This window comes from Lycorma delicatula, chromosome 12 (genome assembly GCF_047948215.1).
Source record: "Lycorma delicatula isolate Av1 chromosome 12, ASM4794821v1, whole genome shotgun sequence".
NCBI classification, from domain to species: Eukaryota; Metazoa; Arthropoda; class Insecta; order Hemiptera; family Fulgoridae; genus Lycorma; species Lycorma delicatula.
This window is the reverse complement of record NC_134466.1, coordinates 77415441-77439700: the sequence shown is the minus strand read 5'-3', so window position 1 is coordinate 77439700 and position 24260 is coordinate 77415441. Positions and strand designations below refer to the sequence as shown.

The following is a 24260-nucleotide window of genomic DNA, read 5'->3' as shown; positions in this document are numbered from 1 at the left end:
TCCATCCAGCCCTCTGCGGTTGACAAAGCCGCCGTCTTGTAGCTGCCGTCGTGAGTTACCACGAACTAATAGGAGACAGCCATCGGCGAAAGCCTGGGCCGTAACCCCTTCTGGGATATAACATTCGTTATATCAGTTTTTATCATTAAAAAAAAATATTTTTGCACAAGAGTTAATCAATTTTGGACACCTAATAATCCCACTCCGAGACACCGCCCGCCAGGATAGCCCTCCCGGAGGGCTTAGCTGCGGAGGCGTGTCGTAGGCACGCCCTGCAGCTAGTAAGAAACTAACAGTGTAGTAATGAAACACTAAATGGAATATTACACAACAATCAAGTAAGATTCATTTTTGCCACAATAGCAAGGGGCCATCAATGATCAGCTGATAAACACGATTAGGTGACAATATTTTTATTTATTTACTCATTAAAATTGAACAAAAAAAAATTTTGTGTTAAATTATTTTAAATTTTAAAAGTTTAACTTTTTATTAAATTAGATTAAATTTTAGTTTAATTTATTTTTATTTAATTTTATTATTTGGACTTTAATTAATTTTATAATTTTCAAAATCCAAAAATGCCGCATTTTTTGGTACAGACAACGTACCAACTTTTTTTTATACCATTTATCTTGTCTTAAAGAACCTTTAAAATTATGTATCACACAAAATCTTTATATAATATATTTATTTCCTGCAGTTGGTATTTATATAAAACGATGAAAAAGTGTATTATCTGTAACTGCAAAATTGTAATATAATATTTATATTATGCAATATTTTTTTATTTTTATTTATGCCTACTTGTATATATTTCTTTTGTAAATAATTTTTATGATTGTTTAACACTTCGATTTTAGATCTTTTTCTATAAATTTTAATTTATTTGAAATAATTAGTTTTTTGTATTTAGATTTTAAAATTTTAAAAGCAACAATATACATTGTAATGAATCTTTGTATAAATTGATGAATTTTCTAATAATTACGTCCTTTTTTTAAATATTTAACATTTGATCAGTTGTTTACGTCAACTGTTAGTTAATCAATTAAAAACATGAAATTATCCTAAATTAAATTTTAAATTGTTTTTGCGCAACTTTAATATATATATTTATTTATAAAATGAATGACAGTTTAATTAAAATAATACTGATACGCGTCTAATTATTTACACGGATTTTATAAAATATATCTTTTACAAAAGGTTTTATAATATTATTTTATAAATAAATAGTTATACTACGTAATAGTGATTTATCGGCAAATTAACCTTTTTATCCTATGTAATGTAGAACGAACGAAAAATATATAGCTTTGTAAAACAAGATAAAAATATATTTAGCACTTTATTCAGTCTACGCTTTGCCATTCATTTTACCTTTGTAACTAACAATACATACAAAAGTAATTAACATATCGATGTTATGAGCTTTGAATTAACTTTACCTACAAAATATGTAGGTTTATTTAACCGGTTTTACGCTATCCATAATTCTTCTCTCTTCTGTGCTAATCATTTAACCTTAACGTATTTACAATATCTATACCTATAAAACACGATGTCCTGACTTGACTCATAATCAACGCCCAGTAAAGACTGCTAAATATAAATCGATGAAATTAGTATACACATTCTTCTTCCTGTGTTTCAAGTGTACGCTAAGAAAGGATTTTTTATGAAATTCCGAGTTAAAAGGATTAAAGCGGAGTAGTATTGAATTTTTCAGGTTTTTTTTTCATTTCTTAATTTGTCGTTAATAAATAAAGATATCAACTTGGTTTATCGTGTATTTAATCTTCATATGAATATTTAAAAACAAATTACTAAATTTTTCGAAATTCGACACCATTAAGGAGAATTAAGAAGGTAAAATATTTTGAAAAAAATGATTGCAAATTGTCCCTATTTGCGTCTATATTAAATGAGATGTTCAGTAGAACTGAGCTTGCAAATACTATTTAGATAAATATATAAAAAACCATTTTCGGTTTTTTTTTTTAATTTCGATTTTTTTAAGGATTGCAACGGTATATGGTGCGGCGGCTCAACCAACATAACCACAGTGGTTATGTTGAAGAAACAGTTTCTCTCCCACTCTCTCTCTGTGTGTGTGTGTGTGTGTGTGTGCGCGCGCGCGCGCGCTCGCTCGCGACGCAATTGGCTGTACCTGCTTCCGGTTACTTGAGTATAAAACATAAAATAAAAAAAAAATCCCTTTCGGCACGCCGGAAGGCGGAGGTAGAGTTTTCACCGATGATAAGTAGGGGGATAAAAAGATTTCAATCTTAAAGTTGAGATTGAAAAAATCTAATAGTCTAAAATTTATAAAATCTAATAGTTAAGATTGAAAAATTTTGATTTTCCACCCATTTCCACTCCCATCAATCAATTTTTCCCATTAACAAACTCGACTGACATTTTGGGTACCAAGTTGAAAGTGAATGGCGTAAAATTACGGCCGTTATCGTGTCCACAAGAAAGTGAAATATATATATATATAAATAAATGAATATATAAACTTTTGAACTAACCGTGGTTTTGGGGTCTGGAGAATGTGAAACGCGAAGATATGTCGAAATTTTCCGGAAGTCGAATCATAGTACCCGTTACAATAAGTAGCTTTCTTATGAAATTTACATAAAAAAAGAAATAAGTACGGTCAGTGATGGTCGTCGGGTAATACTAAAAACCGAGCGATATCCGTACCAAGAACGGGTTACCAATTATAACTAGCATTTTTAAGATGAAGGCTACTATTTTGAAACCTTCTTCATCTGAATACTCAAAATTTCGGGTTCTTAACTGACCAAACTCCTTCTCTGAAAAAATTACAATACACTTATTTTAAAAAAAAATTGAACAGGGTTTAAGTTTTATTTACCATTATGATTTTTACGAGCATGTCTTAATAAACACAGGAAGGGGCCCAGGGGGTAAAGCCTTGACCGGTTAGTTTTATATATATTCCAATCTATCTTCCAGTACAGTTTTAACCTTTAAGCGATATCCATATCACAAAATTATATTATTAATTAATTAATTTTTAATTAACAATTAATATAATCCAACTTACCAGTGCGTTGATACGTACTTTAAATCTTTCGGCTTACTTGGAAGCCATAATCAGCAGTTAAATTAAGTTAAAGTTCAAAAATCATAGTTAAAATTTAAAAACAGTCATGACTGTCTCGGTCCTACTAGTGTAATCAAATATCAGCGGTACCATGTTTGAGAAATTAATTAATTTTTATCTTATACCAACCTATAGCTCATCAGAGAAATCCATCCAGCTCTCACTGCAATTAATGTGTTGCTACTGTTTAAAAAATCACGCGGTATGCGCTTCCTAAGAAATAATTTATTTACCGCAACTGGTATTCTACCTCTCAAGGTCACGTACGTTCTTGTTCAGTCGCAACGAATCGGTTTATGCGAATGGACGGATTTAAAATGGTGAAGTGCGGTCGGGTAAATTTTGATTTATGGATGTCATATACATTTTTAGTAGTTGACGGGGGCGCCTATCCATTTTAGTAAATATATGAAAAACGAGTGGTGGGGACATGTAAGCTGGTGGTGTATGGCACCGCGCTTAGTCCACTCACGCTGATAGGTTAGCTGTAGGAGCTATTTAGGATACTGATCTCTAAACTGTTTCGAGGCTCAGTAGCCGTCTGTGGCACAGACATTCGCTCTTATGGTTTAAGGCGATCGGATGGGATGGTGGCGGGAGAAATTCCAAGCAAACCAGTACTATGATAAATGTATATATATATATATATATATATGTTAATTCATTACTATTATAGTATTTATAAATGATAGATAGATTGGTATTCAGTACCCTGTTAAACGGTAAAAATACATAAAAACAGATTTTAAAACAAAGTAATCAGTATTTTTTTTTTTTTTTTTTTGAGGCGCGGGACCTATTTTATTCGATTTTTTAGGTCAAAAACCATAAGTACTTTCCTGAGTAACGATGTTTCCTGAGTAGTAACGTATTGTTTCTAAATAAATTTCTAATTTTTTTTTGTATTTTCAATTTATTTTACACTATTTTGTTCAGAATTAAATTCATTACAAGTTTTATATAAAAATTTTACCTGTTTATTACCCATTTAACAAGTTATTGTACCTCAAACATAAAAAACAGGATTTTGTAACCCAATTTATTAGTTTTCAACCCAGATTATACAAAAACTACTGCAGATAAGGTACTGGAACCTATTTTATTCGATTTTCCAGGTTACGAAGCATACGATATAACGTATTCTGACTCTTAATTAACTTCCTAAAAATTTCAGTGCAACCTCATTTTAACAGTGTAGCTGAAATCCGAGCGAAACCTTTCACTAGCCGTAACTCACAAACGAAGTATTTTAGGACAGATGTTTATAAGATTTTTTTTTGTTATTATATGATATTTTTTGCCACGAGTAGAATAGATTATGAAGGTCTCGGGAGAACTTCGTGATACATCTGTACATGAATTTCTATCTTCAAAGATTTTATTTAAAACAATAAAGTCATTTTAATTTTAAACCAATCATTAATGAAAAATCTAGTACGAATTTCGCAAAGAAAAGTTATTATTATTATTATTATTACTGTTTAATTATATTTCTTAAACGATTAAAGATATATGAATTGGAGTTTCACTATAATTAATAATTTTTAGTGTTTTATAAGCTAAACAGTGTAAATTACTGTTACATAAGTCTTTAAGCAAATATTTTTATTTTTTAAAATTCCCTTAAGTCAAATGTCCATTATTTGGTGGCATATACTCAAAATATTATTTATTTTAATCAAAACGTTCGTTAGAACTTCGCCGGTAAGAGTTCGCAGAACTGGACGGCACGGCGAAGCCAACGAACTATGTTCACAGCTGTAAATATGACCTAACCTAAAAGTGAAATGAAAACGGGGGAAAAAAAATAAGCGGGAAAACATTATATTTCAGTTCAATTAGATTTGTAATAAAGAATACTTTCAAAAAATACCTCGAGTTTTGTTACATAACGTTTTTTTCCTCCAACCTCGAATATGTCACTTAAAAAGGTGGGTTTACGAATCGCGGCGCTAGGTAGCAGTACTTGATAGAACTAGGTAGCGTGCAATAATAAAATGTACTTGAAATAATAAAGTTTAAAAGAAAACTTACTACAGTTTGTTTTAATAGTAAATGCTCTTATGTAAATGAAAGTACTGAAAATGAAACATATTTTTAATTCCCATCGCTTCATTAAAAAAAAATAAAAGTATTAGTTTACAAGAAATTATAGCCGCTAATAAAGCACAAAAAACACGAACAGTAAAAAGTGTTGCAAAATTGGCAACAAAGATTTGTTACATAAAACAGAAATAAATTCGATCGGTTAAATTTTTATTCTACGATTAGAATTAATTGAACTAATTGATGGAGAAATAAAAATAAGTTCATTTAATAATAATATAAAAAGTATCCACGGATACGATAAAAATCGAGGGTTACACTTTCAAAGTAATAAGTGCAATATTACATCACGGATCTTCGATTCGTGAAAGTCATTATATTAGTTTTATTAAAAAAGGTAAATATGGTATGAAGTAAATGATATGACTACCAACAAAAAAAATTGGCTGTGAAATTCAATTTGTTTGTTCTAGAAAAGCAATAGATTTTAATAATAAATCAATAATATAGCGTTCTGTAATTCATAAAAAAAAAAAAATAATAATCTAATAAAACGCAGTGTTATAAAAAAAAATTACAATGAAATTGTAAACCGTACGATAAGTCTCGCAAATATAATTTCTTTAGCTCAAAAAACAAAAATTTCTGTAATACAAATAAAACTATTTTTAACAAAATTTTACTGATGTCAAAAAAAGGTAAGCTACATTTCTATTATCAAAATTTGTTAATTTAGAATTTTCTTTAAAAAAAAAATACACGTTAAATATATGTAATAGATAATAAACAATGTTTAAGCGTTCCATATAACAAACAAAAAAAAAGAATAATTTATTTCAAAGTTCTTACCGGCCCGATTTCATTTATATGCAATACATATATTTACAGAAATAATACAACTCTTAAGATTATTAGTCGTTTAATAAATGAAATCGGGCCGGTAAGACAGTTCTAACAAATTTTTACTTTTTTTTGCTATTATATGGAACGCCTTGAAAATCGGGGGAAATTTGAAAAATTCACCTACACTGTCATGAAGGAGAAAGAAGAGGAAGGTAAAAGAAGAGGATACTAGCAATTTGTCACTTCAACGGCATAGGACATCGGAATTACGGGGAATAATAAAGTTAAGACCGAGACCCGGCCTAGTAGTCGGGGTCCGAAACGGCATAGCCGGGGCGGGCTCCCCGGCTGCGAGGTTTGAGGCAGGCATAAAAAAGACCGAGACCCGGTCCCTGGGGTGGGGCTGGGGACAGCTTTGCTGGACCTGGCTTCGTACCTGGGGATTTGAGGCAGGCAAATAATTAAAGTAACAAAAGATCCGACCGGGGGGGGGGCCGACCTGCCGTGCCGGAATTATAGCCGGTGGGCGGAAAGGCCTTCTTAGAGTAAAGGACACTCTCCCAGACCGAGTATACTTAATCGGATAACCGGTCTGGGGGGAAAAAAAAAATTATATGGAACGCCTAAACGTTGTTTATTATCTATTATTGTATATTACATATATTGAAAATGTATTTTTTTTTTTTAAATTCTAAATTAACAGATTTTGATAATAGAAATGTAATACCTATAATGCCCCTGCGGGCGCCTTCCGGTCACACGGATTCGGATAGTAGAGTGCCTGGGTGATCATGCAGGGGCTGTACATACCATACGGCTTAGATCCGGCCCCTGCATGGTAGAAGGGGAGGTTTTTTAGCGGGTGAGAGCCCCGCACTGCCATCAGTGCGGGCCTGACGGCGGCTGGCAGAGCTTTTTCCTCCGCTACGGAAAGAAAAACAAAAAAAACCTATAATATTATTATATAACTATATTATTATTATGTAATAATAGTAATGTCTTACCTTTTATTATACCAGTATCGTTCTGTAAGAAACAGTTTTATTTTTATTACAGAAATTTTAGTTTTTTGACCGGAAGAAATTATATCTGCGAGACTCTTACCGTACGGTTTACAATTTCATAGTAATTTTTTTGGATATAATCTGTAGTCTTATATGACCTCGGTTCCTTTTCATTATCTGTTACAATTAAAAAGTTACACGTTTTTGTATTTTAAAATTTAAAATTCTGCAGGTGGCGTAAATGAGTTTGTTGTGATTTTAATCGATCTCTATTGGAGTCCTACATAGGCTAACTTTTGGTTGTATATGGCAAATTTATTTTCAATTTTAAATAATTAAGATTTTACGCCATTTTGAGGTCTTACACTTTATTTAAAAATTGATACTTTATTAAATGTTACATTAGTACGTTTGAACGAACTTTATAGCTAACGTCGTTATTGAGTAATGATTATTACAACATTTTAATTTTGGTGTCGATCTTAAGGAGAACCCGACTGTCGATCGTCGCAACCATTCGTGTCACTTTTATAATCCTCTAACGATGCTTAATCCGAATTTGAAATCAAAATCAGAACCCAAAAAGTGTTAAAACACACACACACACACACACACACACACACACACACACACACACACACACACACACACACACACACACACACACACACACACACACACACACACACACACACACACACACACACACATTGAATTCAATAACGAATTGTTCGTTCGTTGAAAATTAATTTAAAAAAAGATGTAAACGAGGAATGGCTGAAATCTAATGCGCATCATCTCATAGCTCGCAAATGAAACAGTTAGTCAAATGAAATAAAAAAAATGTATAAAAATACATCTACAAAAACTTATTCGACGCGGCCACCTTATACAATTAAACATTTCTCTCAACAGTGAACTAGTTTTCTCATCCGTCAATGAAGAATACTGGTGATCTTTCTTTGACCCACGACCTCACTCGCTGCGTCCTTCAGTTCATCATCCGTATTTAAATGAAACCCTTAATATCAGCCCTGATCGAGAGCTTTTCAACGGTATATCATAAGCGGTACTTATTTTCATCGGTTCCAGAGTTATAGCCAAATAAAAATTTAATTAATGAAATATTTGAATATTTGGGAAGGCACATCGGTTCCGATCAGACTTCATCTTTTTTTAACTTTTTTTAACATTAAATATATCGATTTATTAATTATTATTATACTTTGATCGTAAAAAAAAGTACGATAAATGATAATTCAATTATTAAAATTAAAAAAAATTATCGGAAGTTATTAATGAAATAAAATTTTATGCGCTTTTAAAAATGCGTATATGTAATTTAGTAGACGTATAAGGAAGTCATGTGTTGTCCACAACAGATTCTTTCCTATCTAAAAATTCAAGTTACAGAACATTGTTTTAGTACCGTTAACATAGCAGGCGTACTCGATTTCATAAAAACGGTGACTGACAAAAAAAGAGAAATGAGAGGATCGACAAATTTTGAAATGTTAGTAGTAGGTGAATAAAACTATACGAGATATCAATCTTATCATTGTAGCGGCAATGCTATCTTGTGCGAATTTTGTTCTCCCGTTACGTTCCAGTGCGCATTACAATTTCGCCACCCCTCGTGTAATATATTGAATAGCGACTTACCCAAAAATCCTGGTATAGCTCCAAGCGGCATTACAAAAAGGCTGACTAGTAGATCGGCAACTGATAATGATAATAAAAAATAATTTGTCACATTATGTAATCGTCTATCCAATACGATTGCTAGACACACCAATAAATTACCGACTGTTCCGGCCACGATGAAAAATAATACGAATAAAAACATCCACTCGTATTTTTGCTGTTCTGCACCCGATTCGACCGAAAATAATTCTTTATTTGTTATTTGTATACCGTTTAATGTACAATTAATTGATAATCGATTATCAAAATCGGTCGACAAATCGTCATTATTACTATTACACTGTAATATTAGTTTCTGTAAATGATAACAGAAATTGTTCTTTAATTCTATCAATAAAGTTGTCGCGTTCAACGATTCTGGTAAAACTAAATTTAAAACATTTACTATACAATTACTGTTGTTTGTCGAATTATTATCGTTATTATTCTCATATGTCGTACAAATAATACTGTTTTCAAAATCATCACCGATTAGTTTATTATCACCATCGCATCTAAATCGCGTAAAATTTGCATTCTCACTTTCATTATAATTATTAACCGTTTCATTACATATTAACGTAAAATTATCATTTTGATTAAAATCACAATTAAACTGCTTAATCAGCGTACTAGCATTACTTAATATATAATTCTGATTTAATTCTGTATAATTATCCATGATTTTTTTTTCTTTGTTCTTCGTATGCATTTATCTTTTTTTTCTTTTTGACAAGATTTCACCTTTTTTATTACAATAATATATAATCATTTTATGTAGCATATTGTAATTATATATTTTTTTATATACTTTTAAATTCGAATATATTATAACATCGTTTTTTTGTGTTGCTTTTCTTCTTCTTCTTCTTCTTTCTTTTAACGATAGTTTGTATTTCTTTGTCCAAATATGATATATTTGAAGATAATCTGAAACAAAAGAAATGAAAAAAAAATAATACTATTTATTAATAATAACAATAATAATAATAATAATAATATAAAAAAATATTTTATAATAGTAATACGAGTGTCGTTTAATAGTTTAAAGAGACAAATGAGAACAACGAAAAAATTATTTAACAAGATAAACTTAAACTTTCTAATATTCAAATTGGTAATCCTGATATTCAAAATATAATCTGTTTGAAAGCATTCCTATTGGTATAACCTCTTTTGTTTATTTCAAAAGTGTTGATTCCGCATACAATGTGGAAGGACAACATGCTATGATAAAATATTTACGTCGAACTGCGTGGCGGAGTGGTAGCGTCTCGGCCTTTCATACGGAGGTTCTTTGTTCGAATCCCGGTTAGGCATAGGATTTTTTATAAGCTATAAATTTCCATTTAAGCTGATGATCATAACAGTTAATCTAATAAAAAAACATATTTTCTGAGGGTGAATAACCGGCCGAAATTCAAAAATTCATTCGTGTATGTTATGATAAAACTATAAACTTTCATAAGTGCATCGTACACTTTAAGTCGAGCAGAACCACTGTTACCGCCCACTGGACTGGTAGTAATTGAATGCTCAACATCGCAAATTAGCTGATTTCGAAGTCGAGAGTTCTAAGGTTCAAATCCTGGTAAAGGCAATTACTTTTATACGGATTTGAAAACTAGATCGTGGATACTGGTGTTTTTCGGTGGTTGGGTTTCAATTAACTACACGTCTCAGGAATGGTCGACCTACAAGAATAGACTTTATTTACGTTAATACATATCACCCTCATTCATTATTTTCAGTAATATCTTACGGTGATTCCGGAGGCAAAATAGAAAAAGAAAGAACAACTATCTCCAATTTTTATCGTAGCGGAAGGCCGGTGGATGTTTCGATTGATGCTTTGCAAAATCGTATTAATGATATTATTCGCAAGTATAGACGAATAAAAAATTGGGAAAATGATGAAATTTGTTGTACGAGTAAGGCACAATTCCTTCCATTGATCCATAATGAAGTAAACTACCGCTAAACGTGTTCGAGGTTAGTTCCGGACGTCGTCTCAAAACCACATAAATTTACAAAATGATATATATATATATATTTCTTTTACGGAACTTAACTGATTTACCGGAAAGTTATGCATTTTTAGACAAATTAAAGATCAGCCGTAGTAATATCCAAGACGCTCCCAATAGATGTGCTGACGAAAATTAGACATTCGATCGCAATTGGATGTGGAATGAAAGCGTCTGTTGATGCGATGTTCAGAGCCTGAAGCAACAGATGGAAAGAGGCAGCTACAGGAAAATGGACACAAAGGCTCATCTGCGATGTGAGGAGCTGATTGGAGAGGAAGCATGGGTACACCAGTCACGAGCTCACCCAGTTCCTCTCAGGACACGGATGCTTTCGAGACTGTTTACGTAGAATGAACAGGAGCGATTCAGGGACCTGCCATGACTATGGTGATCAGGACACCGCTGATCATTTAATATTCTCGTGCATAAGATGGAGAGTTCCAGTATATCGGCCTCGAGGCCGATATACTGGAACAAGATTCAGTAAATGCAGATAACATCATCGGCATAATGTTAAGACAGGGTTTCCTGGTGGAGCAATATAACGACTGCGGTAACTACCATAGTTAGATCAAAGACCGAAGAAGGAAGCCGGAAGGAGGTAGTCAATCCGGGGCAGAATAGCCGTTGCCGGATGGCTGTGATCGGTCAGCTGCTCCGGAGTCGTTATCCGTCAATGGCTCGTCGAGGACGCTTCCTGGGCTATCCCAAGGCGGCAATAAGAGCGCCAGGGTGATCGAGCAGGACTGTGTGCATACCATACAGATTAGGTCCGGCCCTTGCGTAATTAGAGGAGGAGGGGTTTTAGCGGCTTAGAGCCTTGCACTTGCCGCGATAGCCGGCCTGGCGACGGCTGGCAAAGCTATTTCCTCACCCTACGGAAAACAAAAAATAAAAAAAAGAAGTTAAAAATGTATAATAAAACTTGAATTCATCATTTTGAGCCGAAATCCAAACATCAGAGTACGGCATGGAAACATACAAGTTCACTCACCAGGAAAAAGCTGACAATAGAGTTGTAGGACTGTATTGTTTTCTGATGCACGGCTTACACACAGAACATAATTTAAAATATTTATCATTTTATTTAAATATAATGTTTTTTCGTTTATATAATTCAACGATTGTAACTAAGCCTGCGCGCATATCGCATTTCATTTGCGCGGTTGTGGCGGTACTAGCGGCCACTTTAAATAGTTTTTTACGCTTTAAATATTATTCATTTATTTAATTCTACCGCTCACCTGTGACGTCACAACATAGCAGACGACTATAAAAGCTGGACGTCAGTGCTTTTAAGTTTTACAAATTCAGAGAGAGGAGGTACTATTGGCAGTATACTCACTTACCTGCAAGTTTATTTAGATCATTTACGGGGTGAGGGTGCGATTTTGCAAAACTTTATTGCAATTATTTTTTAATTTTAAACAAATGTGCCTAAGAAAAATGTGATCTTATTAGGCGAAATCTCGAGATACTGAGGGTGACCTTGGTCTACAAACCTTTTAAGTTCAAAATTTAATGGCATCATATATAATAGTAATCTGAACAAGTTTAGTCAAAATCGGCCCAGTAGTTCTGAAGATATAAGAAATGCGACACCAAATAACACGTATATACGAAAATCTGGAAAATTTCCATTCAGTCTCTATACCGCTTAAAAGATACAGGAAGCTATTCAAAAGTGTTGGTCTCATCTACCTTTCTCGAGTTTGCACAATCAGATTTTTTACCGACTTTTCGAAGAAAATTTCGGCATTATATCCGGTCGCATGGTAAGAGTGGGAGATAAAAATGAATTGCCTTTACGTTTTGTGGTACGAGAGAATACGGTTCACTTAAACTGGGGTTTCCTTATACATTTATATATACAATCCGGTATTTATGCATAATTACCGTTACATAATAAATGTAACTGCTCGTAATATATATAATTTGTATATTTAACATGAATTAAACGTCGTTATCGAGTGAAACGAGAGTAGATTACGTTGATAAACGTACGATTCCTCAGTACACATAATCAATATAATCATCTAACCGTACAAAAATTACGATCTCTAACCTCGACAAATTAACAGTAATATTTTGATTATTTAAGTAATAATTTCGTCGGCCTGCGTGGCGCGAGTGGTAGCGTCTCGGCCGTTCATCCCGACGTCCCGGGTTCGTATCCCGGTCAGGCATGGCATTTCCACAAACGCTACAGATCATTCATCTCATCCTCTGAAGCAATGCCTACCGAGAGTTCCGGAAGTAATTACTGCTTATAGTCGTGTTGTTATTTTAATATGTAAAATATGATAATGTGGAGAATGTGTAAAATGACCGGTAATTTAATAAATTGGTAATATTTATTAAATTTTTTCCAATATTGGAGGCGATTATACATATTAATCGGTAATTATTCAGAATCACCGGATTAATCAAATTTACCGTATCATATATATATATACGCCTTGTATAAAATTTTGCGGTTTTATTATTACTCTCTTTATACACTTTAAATCACGTTCATTTCATGCATGCATGGTTATCTGACTAATTAAAAAAAAACATTTGCCCCAGAATTTCTTCTTCACAAAAAAAAGCCCTCCTTTTATTATTGGGTATTTTTAACCGATTTTTTACAAGGATCTATTGTAATTGCAAACAATTTCGGTTTCTAGAATTCAACGGAAATATCCTTTTTGACCATTCCTGAATCCATTTCGACTAGTTTCGGCGTGACGTCTGTACGCACGTAAGTATCTCACATAACTGAAAAACGATTAGCCGTAGAACGTTGAAATTTTGGATTTAGGACTGTTGTAACATCTAGTTGTGCACTCCCCTTTTAAATGCAATTAACTGGACCAAAATTGTCTAAAAAACCCCAAAATCCCCAAAAAAGTGGAATATTGGAGTTTTTCTTAGCTGCAGTAATCTGCCCTCATTGAGAGCTTTTCAACAATATATCATAAGTGGCACTTATTTTCATTCGTTCCAGAGTTATAACCAAATAAAACTTTCATTAATAAAATATTTTGATCTTACAAGGAGAAGGCACATCGGTTCGAATTCGACGTCATTTCATTTTTTTAACTTTTTTTTTAATTTAAATATATTGATATATTAGTAATTAACCTCCGATTGTAAAAATATTTATACTATAAATAATTCAATAATAACAATAAAAAAGAAATATATGAAAAAAAACCAGAAGTTATTAGTAAAATAAAATTTCACGTACTTTTAAAAAATTGTATATGTAATTTAATAGGCGTACAATGAAGTCATGTGGTGTTCACATCAGATTTTTTTTAATGTTTTACTAGGCTAGTAGTAGTGCAAGCGATCTCCTCACAACCCCTCCACACAAAAAAAAACAATTCATGGATAATATTGTGGGTGGAGAAACCGATGAAAATGTAAAAATACGGATACTTTTTCTGAAAACATTTTTTTGGTTTATTTAAACTTTTTAAGATTATGAAAAGTTTAAATAACACACTTTTAGTAATAATATTACAATAAAATTTCATCATAATACACCCCCACCACCAAAAAAGAATTTTAATAATACGAATACGTGTTAGTTTTTTCTTTTGTTGTAATTCTTACAGAAGAAACAGATAATGAACAAATAAAAAACTTGAACCAGAAAACTTGCAAAAAATAGACAGGGAAACATTGCTACAACGATAAAAAAATATGAAATAGATAACAAAACAACCAAACTCACAAAAATAATATAGAAAGTTAAATTCACAGGAAATTTATGCGTTTCCTTCGAAATTAAAACAGGATTAAGTCAAAGAGACAGACAATTTTTCCAGCTTTTCATCTTCTTCCTGGACAAAATATAAAAGAATCTTCTGGGGAAAAAAGGAATAAAGATACGGACAAAAAAAAACAGGATCTCAAGTCAGACGTCTGGCTTTTGCAGCTCACCTGGCGTTGCAAGCAGAAACAGATGAAGAACGATTCAACAGGTATAGGATCTCAAGCCTACAGATATCCTTTGAAAAATCAAAAATGTTGCCCGGCATTAAAAACTACCCCAAAAAGAAAATTAGTACAGAAAACTAAAATCAAAAACCGTTGTCCAGTTTTAAATATCCCTTTCTTTTTTCTGCTTAGCCTCCGGAACCAACATAAGGTATTACTTCACAGGATAAATGAAAATAATATCTATGAAAGTAAATGACGTGTATTCCTGTGCAGTGTTATAATTGAAACCATACCACCAAAGAATACCTGTATCCAAGATCTAGAATTCAAATTCGTATAAAAGTAACCGCCTTTACTAGGATTTGAACCTTAGAACTTTCGACTTCGAAATCAGCTGATTTGCGATGACGAGTTCACCATTAGACCAACCCGGTGGGTTGGTTAAAAATATTTACGGGTTACAATAACCGGTAAATATCAAACACAACAGTACAGATTCAGCGGTAATGGAAGAAATAAGAAACAGATTAGATAAATTACGTTTCCTAATAAAAGGAATCTACAATAAAAATAATCTACAAAAACCAGGGCCGAACTGAAAGATTACACTACAGCGTTGAGACCTGTGGTATTCTGCTGTAAAACGTTATAAAAAACTGACATGAAATAGTTAACAAAATCAGAGAGAAGAATACTGAAAGAAATTCTAGGTCCCAAGAATACAGCAGAAGGATACAGATTGAAAATCAACTGAGAAATTGATTAAAAAGTAGAGGATATCGAAAAAGCGATATCTGAGATTACTGGGTCATCTGTACAGAACGGTTGACCAGACTAGATAAAAAAAATATATATTCATTAAACTCTGGGAAGAAAAGAACAACCTACAACAAATGAAGAAAGAATTACTAAACCTAGGTTTATCTCTGCAAACAATCGTACGATTTTCAAAATTCAAACGGGGATTTGTTAGTAGGTTGAAAGCTAACTTATGCGTGCATCAAACAGATCACGGTTATTCGGAAATGTTATCTAAAATTGAAAAATTATTTTTTAAAACGTGTAAATAATAAATAAACCGTTACGGTGCTGCAGTACTCATTCGGGCTGCTAAATTCTCATGCTACTTTCTTACAGTGAGAGCTCCCAATATATTTTTCAATAGAGATATTTACAATAAAAGTCGTATTGAAATCGAAGACAACATATCCTGAGCGATTCATTATCAACGCCAACCAAAAACTACTGAAGATTAATCGATGAAAACTTGTATATATGTTCTTCTTACGGTGTAACTGTACACTTAGAAAAGGTTTTTTTTGGAAATTCCAAGTTTAAGGGTTGAAATGGATTTTTAAATCTTCTTTGACACCCTGCAATTTTTTTAATTTCTCGGTAAAAAATGAAGAAATCAACCGATTTTTGGTGAGCATAAATTGCATGTGAATAAACTAATTTTTAGATTTTTGAAATTCCACCTTGAAAGGGGGAGGAGAAAAAAATGTTGAACAATAATTGTAAATTTTCCCAATCCCTAACGTACTTAAAGAGATATTCAGTAGATTTGCCCTTGAAAATATTGTTCAGATAAATATTTAAAAACCATTTTTGGGTTTTTTTGAAGTTCGATTTTTTTAAGGGGTACACGGCACTGTAGCTCAACCAATACAACCACTACCACCGTTACTGTATATGTGACTGGCTGAACCTGCATCCGGTTACTTGACTAAAAAACTTAAAATAAAAAGATTGACCGCTACCGGAAACGCAAGTAACTATATAGCGCAATATATAATTAGAGGATAAGTATGAAAATTTCAAAAATAAAAGTTGTTGAAAAACAACAAATAATTACAGAGAAGGAAAATATTAAAAAAGATAGAAAATTATATTCTCACGTTGTAACCAAATTTAAAACAAAACGATAAACGGAAAAATTAAAATCCTATTAATTACTACAAACCTACCAAAGCACGCAGGGTCGTAAAATAACACGAGAGAAAGTGAAACAAATAAAAACTATACAATAATATAAATAAATGCTCGTATTTCAAAATTCAGAATATATTGCTTAACTTTCCCAACAGATTACTATAACATAATTATATAACATATTCCAAAAAAAATCCCTTTCAGCACGCCGGAAGGCGGAGGTAGATTTCACCGGTGCTAAATAGGGGACAAACAATATTTCCAACTCAAGTTAAGAAAAACTTTACTTAAGATTTACTCAAGACGACAATGATTTACTCAAAGATTTACAAGACAAAGATTTACTCAAAACGACAATGGTTGCATGTTTAGCATACGACAAGCCCCATATTCTCACAATTCCCGCAAAATTATGGTCATCCCTTGCCGTAAGTTGATCATATCAAAAATTGTTTCACACAAAAGTTTTAGGTAATGTTTACAGAATTAACACCCATTTTAAACCCCTTTCGATACTGTGCCTGTTAAGGAAGGTATGATTTTTTGTCTTCGAAACCCCATTTTTCCACCTTCTATGCTAATGGTTGGTGATATACAAAAAAATTACGTTTTAAAATTTTAGGCCCTTATCCAAAGAATTGTAGGAACTTTAAACGAATTCGATATTTTACATAATAGGAAAGTTGTAGCGATATTTTCTTTTTTAGATAAAGCCCTCCTATTTCCACCCTTGGTCCGATTTTCATCATTAACCAAGATTTTGGATCGTTATATTTTACGTTTCAATTTCAAAGTGATTGGCGGAAAATTATGGCAGTTACCTTGCCCAAAAGAAAGTGAAATATATATATAAACTTTTGAACTGACGGTGGTTTTGGGGTTTGAAGGATATGAAACGTGAATATTCTTCAGATAAATATTTAAAAATCATTTTTGGGTGTTTTTTTTAGCAAGTTCGAAGGTATACGGCGCTGTAGGTTAACCAACACAGCCACTGTCAGCGTTATTGTATATGTGACTGACTGTACCAGTATCCGCGTACTTGACTAAAAAAACATCAAATAAAAAGATTGACCGCTACGGAAAACGCAAGTGAAATGTGGGCGAAACTCCGACGGGGAACTAGTATAATTATATTAAAGGAGAAAGTATGGTGATAATGTCAAAAATGGAGTATCGGATTTTTTTACGAATCATTATTACATTTTAGGGTCGAACTACAGGTTATTGTTTTAGTCCTGTTACCCGATTGTTAAAGTCTGGTAATATTTTTCTAAGAAAGGGAATTTTGTTTTGTGACACGAAGTCGGTAGAGCTAAGCTACTCAACCGATATACGGCAGTGTGAGTTGATTCTCCTTGAGCTGTTTAAACTTTTGTCGTTTCCGGTCGTGTTACGAATAGAATGTCTTTTACCGTAGAACAACGAGTTTTCATTCTTGAACAATATTCTGCTACGCAATCGTACGCGAGTGTAAAAGAATCATTTCAAATTAAGTTTGTTGGTTTTCCTCCTCCAGAAAAAGTGTCAATTTCTAGGCTAGCAAACCGATTTCAAGAGACAGGTAGTGTTTGCGACAGAAACCGTAGCGGTCGATCAACTCGCTTGACAGATGACGTTTTAGAGAATGTGAAAACAAGATTGCTAGTTTACATAAAAAAAAAAAAAATTGTACAGTACGAATGAGTGTCTCATTGCGTTTTGGCTTATATTTCAAGATTGAGCGAACTGATTTTCTTCAAATTTGACTCAAATATTTCTCTAAAAATGGAGCATCGGTCGCATCAATTTTTTTTTCAAAATTTGTTAAGTAGGTGGGGAGATATTACGAAAAAACCGATTTTGATTTTCTTGAGACAAATTTTAGAGAAAATTTTATTAAAGCGAATCTGTTACGTACAGTGCATTTATAAAAATCCAAAAAAAATTTTTTTTCAAATAAATAAACCCCCACTTATTAAAATTGAAATATATGTTTTTTGTTTTTTCGTAATATCTCGGTTTAAATATGTTTTAAAATCTTTTTCAAGTTTATACTTGATATATAAGGTATCAAGAAATTTATAATTTTTTTTAAACATTGATTTTTTAAAAATAACGACAATGAAATATTATGACTCTTCGTTTTTTCTTCAAATCATTTTAGTAATGACCTTTTAGCGTGATAATATAATTTCTTACTTACATCTATTTTATGAGAAAAATTAATATCTTACTATTGCTTAATTACAAGTGATTTATTAAAAAAGAAAGAAAACAGAACGTTTAAGACAATATACTTCTTGTTGTCTACATGAACGTATTTATTTTTTCTCATATTTTATAAACACCGATGCGTTCATAACATGGAACTAAGGTAAGTATATTGATCCGTATAAAAAGGAAAACTAAAAATACAAACGGTCGACTTAAAATTACACAAAAATATATCTGCTAAAAATTATTATTATTTTATTTAAAAATTAAAATAAATATATATGTTACATGTATTCCCATACAAGTACAAAATGATCAGCCACGTGGAAGGAGAGATACTGGAAATCCACGAAATAGATGCCAGTAGCTCATCATGAGTTCGAAACAGGTATAAATCTCAGCCTTGTCCGTAAGAAGAAAAAGAAGAAACATACTGTCTTGCACTATACGGACCTGTATTCAAAGTGCATGACTCGGCAAACTCATATACTGTATCGGCAAACTCGGGAAATTCTTTCAACTATCCGTAAATATAAAAAATATAATCACGATATCTATTTTAACCATCCCTGAATCCATTTTGACTAGTTTCGGCGTGACGTCTGTACGTTCATATGTATGTATGTATCTCGCATAATTAAAAAACAATTAGCGGTAGAATGTTGCACTTTTGGATTTACGACTGTTGTAAAATCTAGTTGTGCACCTCACCTTTTGATTGCAATCGACTGAACCAAAAGTGTCCAAAAAAGCCCAAAATTCCCAAAAACTGGATTTTTTAATTTTTCGAATACGATATATCAGAAGTGGGACTTATTTTCATCGGTTCCAGAGTTATAATCTAATACAATTTTAATTAATGAAATATTTGGATCTTACAAGAGGAAGGCACATCGGTTAAATCCGACTTCATCTTCTTTATTTTTCAATTTAAATATATTGATTTATTAATAATTATTAACCTCCGATAGCAAAAAAACAAATTTACAGTAAATAATTCAATAACAATAAAAAAAAAAAATATGAAAAAATATCAGAAGTTATTAAAAAAATAAACTTTTGTTCTTTTTATTTAAAAAAAAAAAGTTTATATATGTAATTTAATAGGCGGACAAAAATATTATGTGGTGTCCACAGCAGATTTTTTTCTTGCAGCTTAACTCTAAAGCAATGGTCTTCAAAGTGGGGGACGCAAATCGTTCTTTGACTACACACTCGCACGCGCATACACATCACACCCAAACCCACACACACGCACGCACGCACGCACACAAACACACACAAAACATGAGAACAACCGTAACTCATTAATATTAATTATATGTAGAATGTTTCACGTAAAAGTGAAAATAACAACAAAAAAAACATTATTTAAATACAGGTCCAGAATCGCTCCAATTTTGCAAAAAATTTCGTCCTTTTTTCAGCTAATAGATAAAATTGAAGTATTGAAACTTAAATTAACGGGTAGATTTAATGGTTTTATGTTTTATGACCCAAAATAGTGTACTAAAACATGTCCTATAACTCTATCTCAAGTAATTACTGAAAAAATTATTATAAAATACAAAAAAAAGGTGTTAACACAGTTGTAATAGTAGATGAAGCCGTCACGTGACTAAAGCCGCGTTCCAAGAAAGTCCTAAAACTATGGATTGTTTTTGATGCAAGCCTTACAGACACAACTTAATTTAAAATAATTAACATTTTATTTTAATATATTTTTTAATTTATTTAATTCAATGATTCTAACTAAAGCGCGCGCGCATACGGTATTTCATTCGCGTGGGTGTGGCGGTACTAGCGGCAACGGTCGTCACTAACTAACCTAATGTAATTTCACAACTTACAAGTTTCACAATGAACAAATTTCTCTTGTACAGTCAGCAGACCGGTGTAGCCGCGAGGCTTTACGCACGAGGTATCGAGTCAACCGAGCGATCGAGTTACCTTTTTTCACTTTTATTCATTTTTTTAATTCTACCGCTCACCTGTGTTGTCACAACACAGCAGACGACTACAACAGCATTTTTGAGGTAGACGTGCGATTTTGCAAAAACATTTTTGCAAATGTTATTTTTCAATCGATAATAAATGCGCCTAAGAAAATTACGATCTTAATTAGGCGAAATCTCGAGATATGAGGGTGACCTTGCTCTACAGCCTCACCCCCTTCACCTTTTAAGTTGAAATTTTAATGTCTCAATCCTCATACACAGAAGTAATCTGATCAAGTTTGGCGAAAATCGGTCAAATAGTTCTGAAGATATAAGGCGATTTAGAGGCCGAAACCGAACACACATATGTACATATAAACATTAACATACGAAAAATTTCCATCCGGTTTTTTGGATTTATTAGGTGTCAAAAAGTCAAGATCCGGAGAAAACCGCATATGCCCAAACTGGATCGATTACAACGCTTTCCCTTTTAGAGATGTAACTCTGCTATTGCGCTATCTTGACGGAAAAGTAAAATTAATGTAATAAAACGCCCAGTATTTTTTTTTTAGATTTGATAAAAAATAAATTTGTTAAATTACCAGTAAATACATAAAATTTATAGAGAATTTAATTTTGAGAAAATATATATATTATTAATCGTACATAGACAAAAAAATTAAAAACAGATTTTTTGTTTTAGAATTTTTTTTTCAGTAAATACAGATAAAATTTTGGGACCTATTTTATTCAATTTTTAAGATAAAAATTCAGTATTGCTTTATTTTACGCTTCGAAATCACGACGTAATTTCTCGCAAGCTAACACTTGAAAACTATGGGATTTTTCAAGTTATATTTATACGTATAATATTTTTTAAAAGAATTTTTTTTTGTAAATCATATCTGAATTTTTTTAAGGATATACTTTTACAATGCATGTATTTCAGTCTACCTAAGTATTAATTATATACAAATAAATGTCGATCTTCGTGGCGGAGTGGCAGTATTTCGGTCTTTAATCCGAAGGTCCCGGATTCGAATCTCCCGGTCAGGCACGGTTTTTTTCATACGTTACAAAATTTCGTTTCCGTATCTCACGCACAAGCTTCAAGCTTACGTGGCGATATGAAAAAAAAATTTTCGCACTTATACGCAAGAAGACCAAATTTTCATTTTCGATGCTCTCGATACATTGATTTTCAGAGCTCAACACGTACTTTTCTAACGAATACACTAATCAAAAACATCAAATTTCAACTCGCTAACCTTTGCGACTCACTGTATAGTGCATATGAAAAATACACCGATACAAAAGTTAACGTAACCTCAAAAATAATTAACTAAATTATTAATAAATTTAATCTCACATGAACCAAAAAGTTACTAAATTCATATTAAATCAAATATATAATTAAAAATATACAATTTAAAATTATTCTAAAATATAATTTTTATTATAAAAATTAAATCCTTCTTCGCTCAGCAGCAGTTGTAACAATACTGACCGTACAGTTTAGTAAAGGAACCTTTCATTCCTGTTCAAACAGGTCTGTGAACCCGCGGACAAAGACCAATATCTCAATTCCACTATCGGTATTAAGATACGTCTACCATGCAAGACATCAAAATTGATTCTGTAAAATTTATCTTTAGTTAGGTCAATTCATGTAACAAAAAATAAATAATATTTTTATGAAAAAAAAAATTTAAAGCCAGAAAAAGGATTGTACAATTTACCCGACTAACAAATTTTTATTTAAAACTATCAGACCCGGCAATGCTTCGCTATTGCTATATTTGAGAATATATATATATATATATATATATAGATTATATGAAAACAATTGAAAGTTTTATAAAACATTAACAAAATGAACATTACGGAACTTCACAAATGTTCCTTTCCCTTTCTCCATTTTTTCGTTCACCTTTCCTTTTCCTTTTTCTCATTTTCCTTTTCCCGTTTTCATTTTTACCACATTCTCTTTCCCTTTCCCGATATTCCCTTCCCAATTTCCTCCTTTTCCTGTACCACGTTCCCCCTTTCCCATTCCGTCCCACATTTCTCTTTCCGTTCCTCTTCCCCGTTTTCTTTTTTCTCCTTTTCTCGTTTTTCCTTTTCACCTTCTTCCCTTTTACCTTTTTCGATTTTTCCCTTTCTCCCTTTTTTCTTGCGCGTAAATCGGTCCCGTAGTTTTTTAGTCTATAGCGGACACACATATCGGAAACATTGAAATATAATCGTAAAATATTTAGTACAGCATGTGTTGCTTTTACGTCCAACAGATAGCGCTGTTTTTTAAAAAAAAGCATGTTTTTACCTGTCAGTGGTGTGATATCTTAGGTATATAAATAGTAGGTATATAAAAAACGCGCGTATTCGAATGCAACGTTGTGTCAAAATTTAAAATCAATCACTGAAGTACTTTTGGAGATTTAAAATTTTGAACAAAGAACATTTACATTTTAATTTATATAGATACGTTATAGGGGTTTTAAACATTAAAAACTTAATTATTTTTATTTATAATCGATAATATCAATTTATCAAATCATCGATATCAATTTTAAATAACGAATTTAATAGACGATTTTAGAAATATAAAAAATATAACCGAAAAAAAATTATATTTGTAGCATAGCTATAAAAAATTTTTAGCGATAGGCCAAATTTCTATGTAACGGGAACTTTGGAAAAACTCTTAAGTCCAAAAAAAAACCGCAAAAGAATATAAAGAAATTTCCGAAAGGATTATGTACGTATGTACCTTTCTTATGGAGTAAGGAGTACGTACGTTTCTTTCTTTTTCCGTTTAGCCTCCGGAACCGGCATACAGTATTACTTCAGAGGATAAAAAAAGATGATATGTATGAATGTAAATGAAGTATATAGTCTTTTTCAGTCTCAGGTTGATCTTTCCTGAGATGTGTAATTAGTTGAAACCCAACCACCAAAAAAACCCGGTATTCATGATCTAGTATATTGATCTGCATTTAAATAAATATCTCCGAACTGCTTTAACTTAATTTCTTTATGAAAATAGCTCAAAAAATCTCTATATAAGAGACACTGATTACATTAGATTCTGGACAAAACTCACAAAAGGAGAGGAACTTTTTGTCATTATTAAATTTTGACTTTTACGTTTCTGGTATCATAACTCTAGAGCTATGCTGCGTGAAGGAATAAAAGTAATCGGTCAAAAAATGGGGTATGAGTTTTTTTTGCATTTCTTTACGTTTCATGAGTTAGCAACCCCAAAAAACAAGAAAAAAGTGGGGATAGGTGTTCGTACGTAGCCTACGTATATACTATATGTATGTACGTGCGATGACATATCTGATACTTAATAACTTTTGATTAGATTGACCGATTTTGTTGAAATTTGGTACAAAGAATCATGTATATGGGGTTATTTGTTGTTAAAATTTTGAGATTAAATTCTCCATGGGGTGGGGTTAAAGAATTTTAGGGGTCGATTTTCTCCCAAATCAGATGATTTGAAAGTCGA

At 32.2% G+C, this 24260-nt stretch overlaps 1 protein-coding gene across 4 annotated transcripts in view; it reads right to left on the bottom strand.

Annotated features, from left to right (window-relative positions):
• The window catches only part of 5-HT2A (5-hydroxytryptamine receptor 2A), an 809891-nt gene that overhangs the window by 284610 nt on the left and 501021 nt on the right, over positions 1-24260 (bottom strand). For all 4 annotated transcript variants that reach the window (XM_075379873.1, XM_075379875.1, XM_075379874.1 and 1 more), the window contains one exon: positions 8695-9645. In XM_075379873.1, the coding sequence (XP_075235988.1) occupies positions 8695-9427 (733 nt within the window). In that variant the 5' untranslated portion in view covers positions 9428-9645. The remainder of the gene's footprint in view (positions 1-8694; positions 9646-24260) is intronic.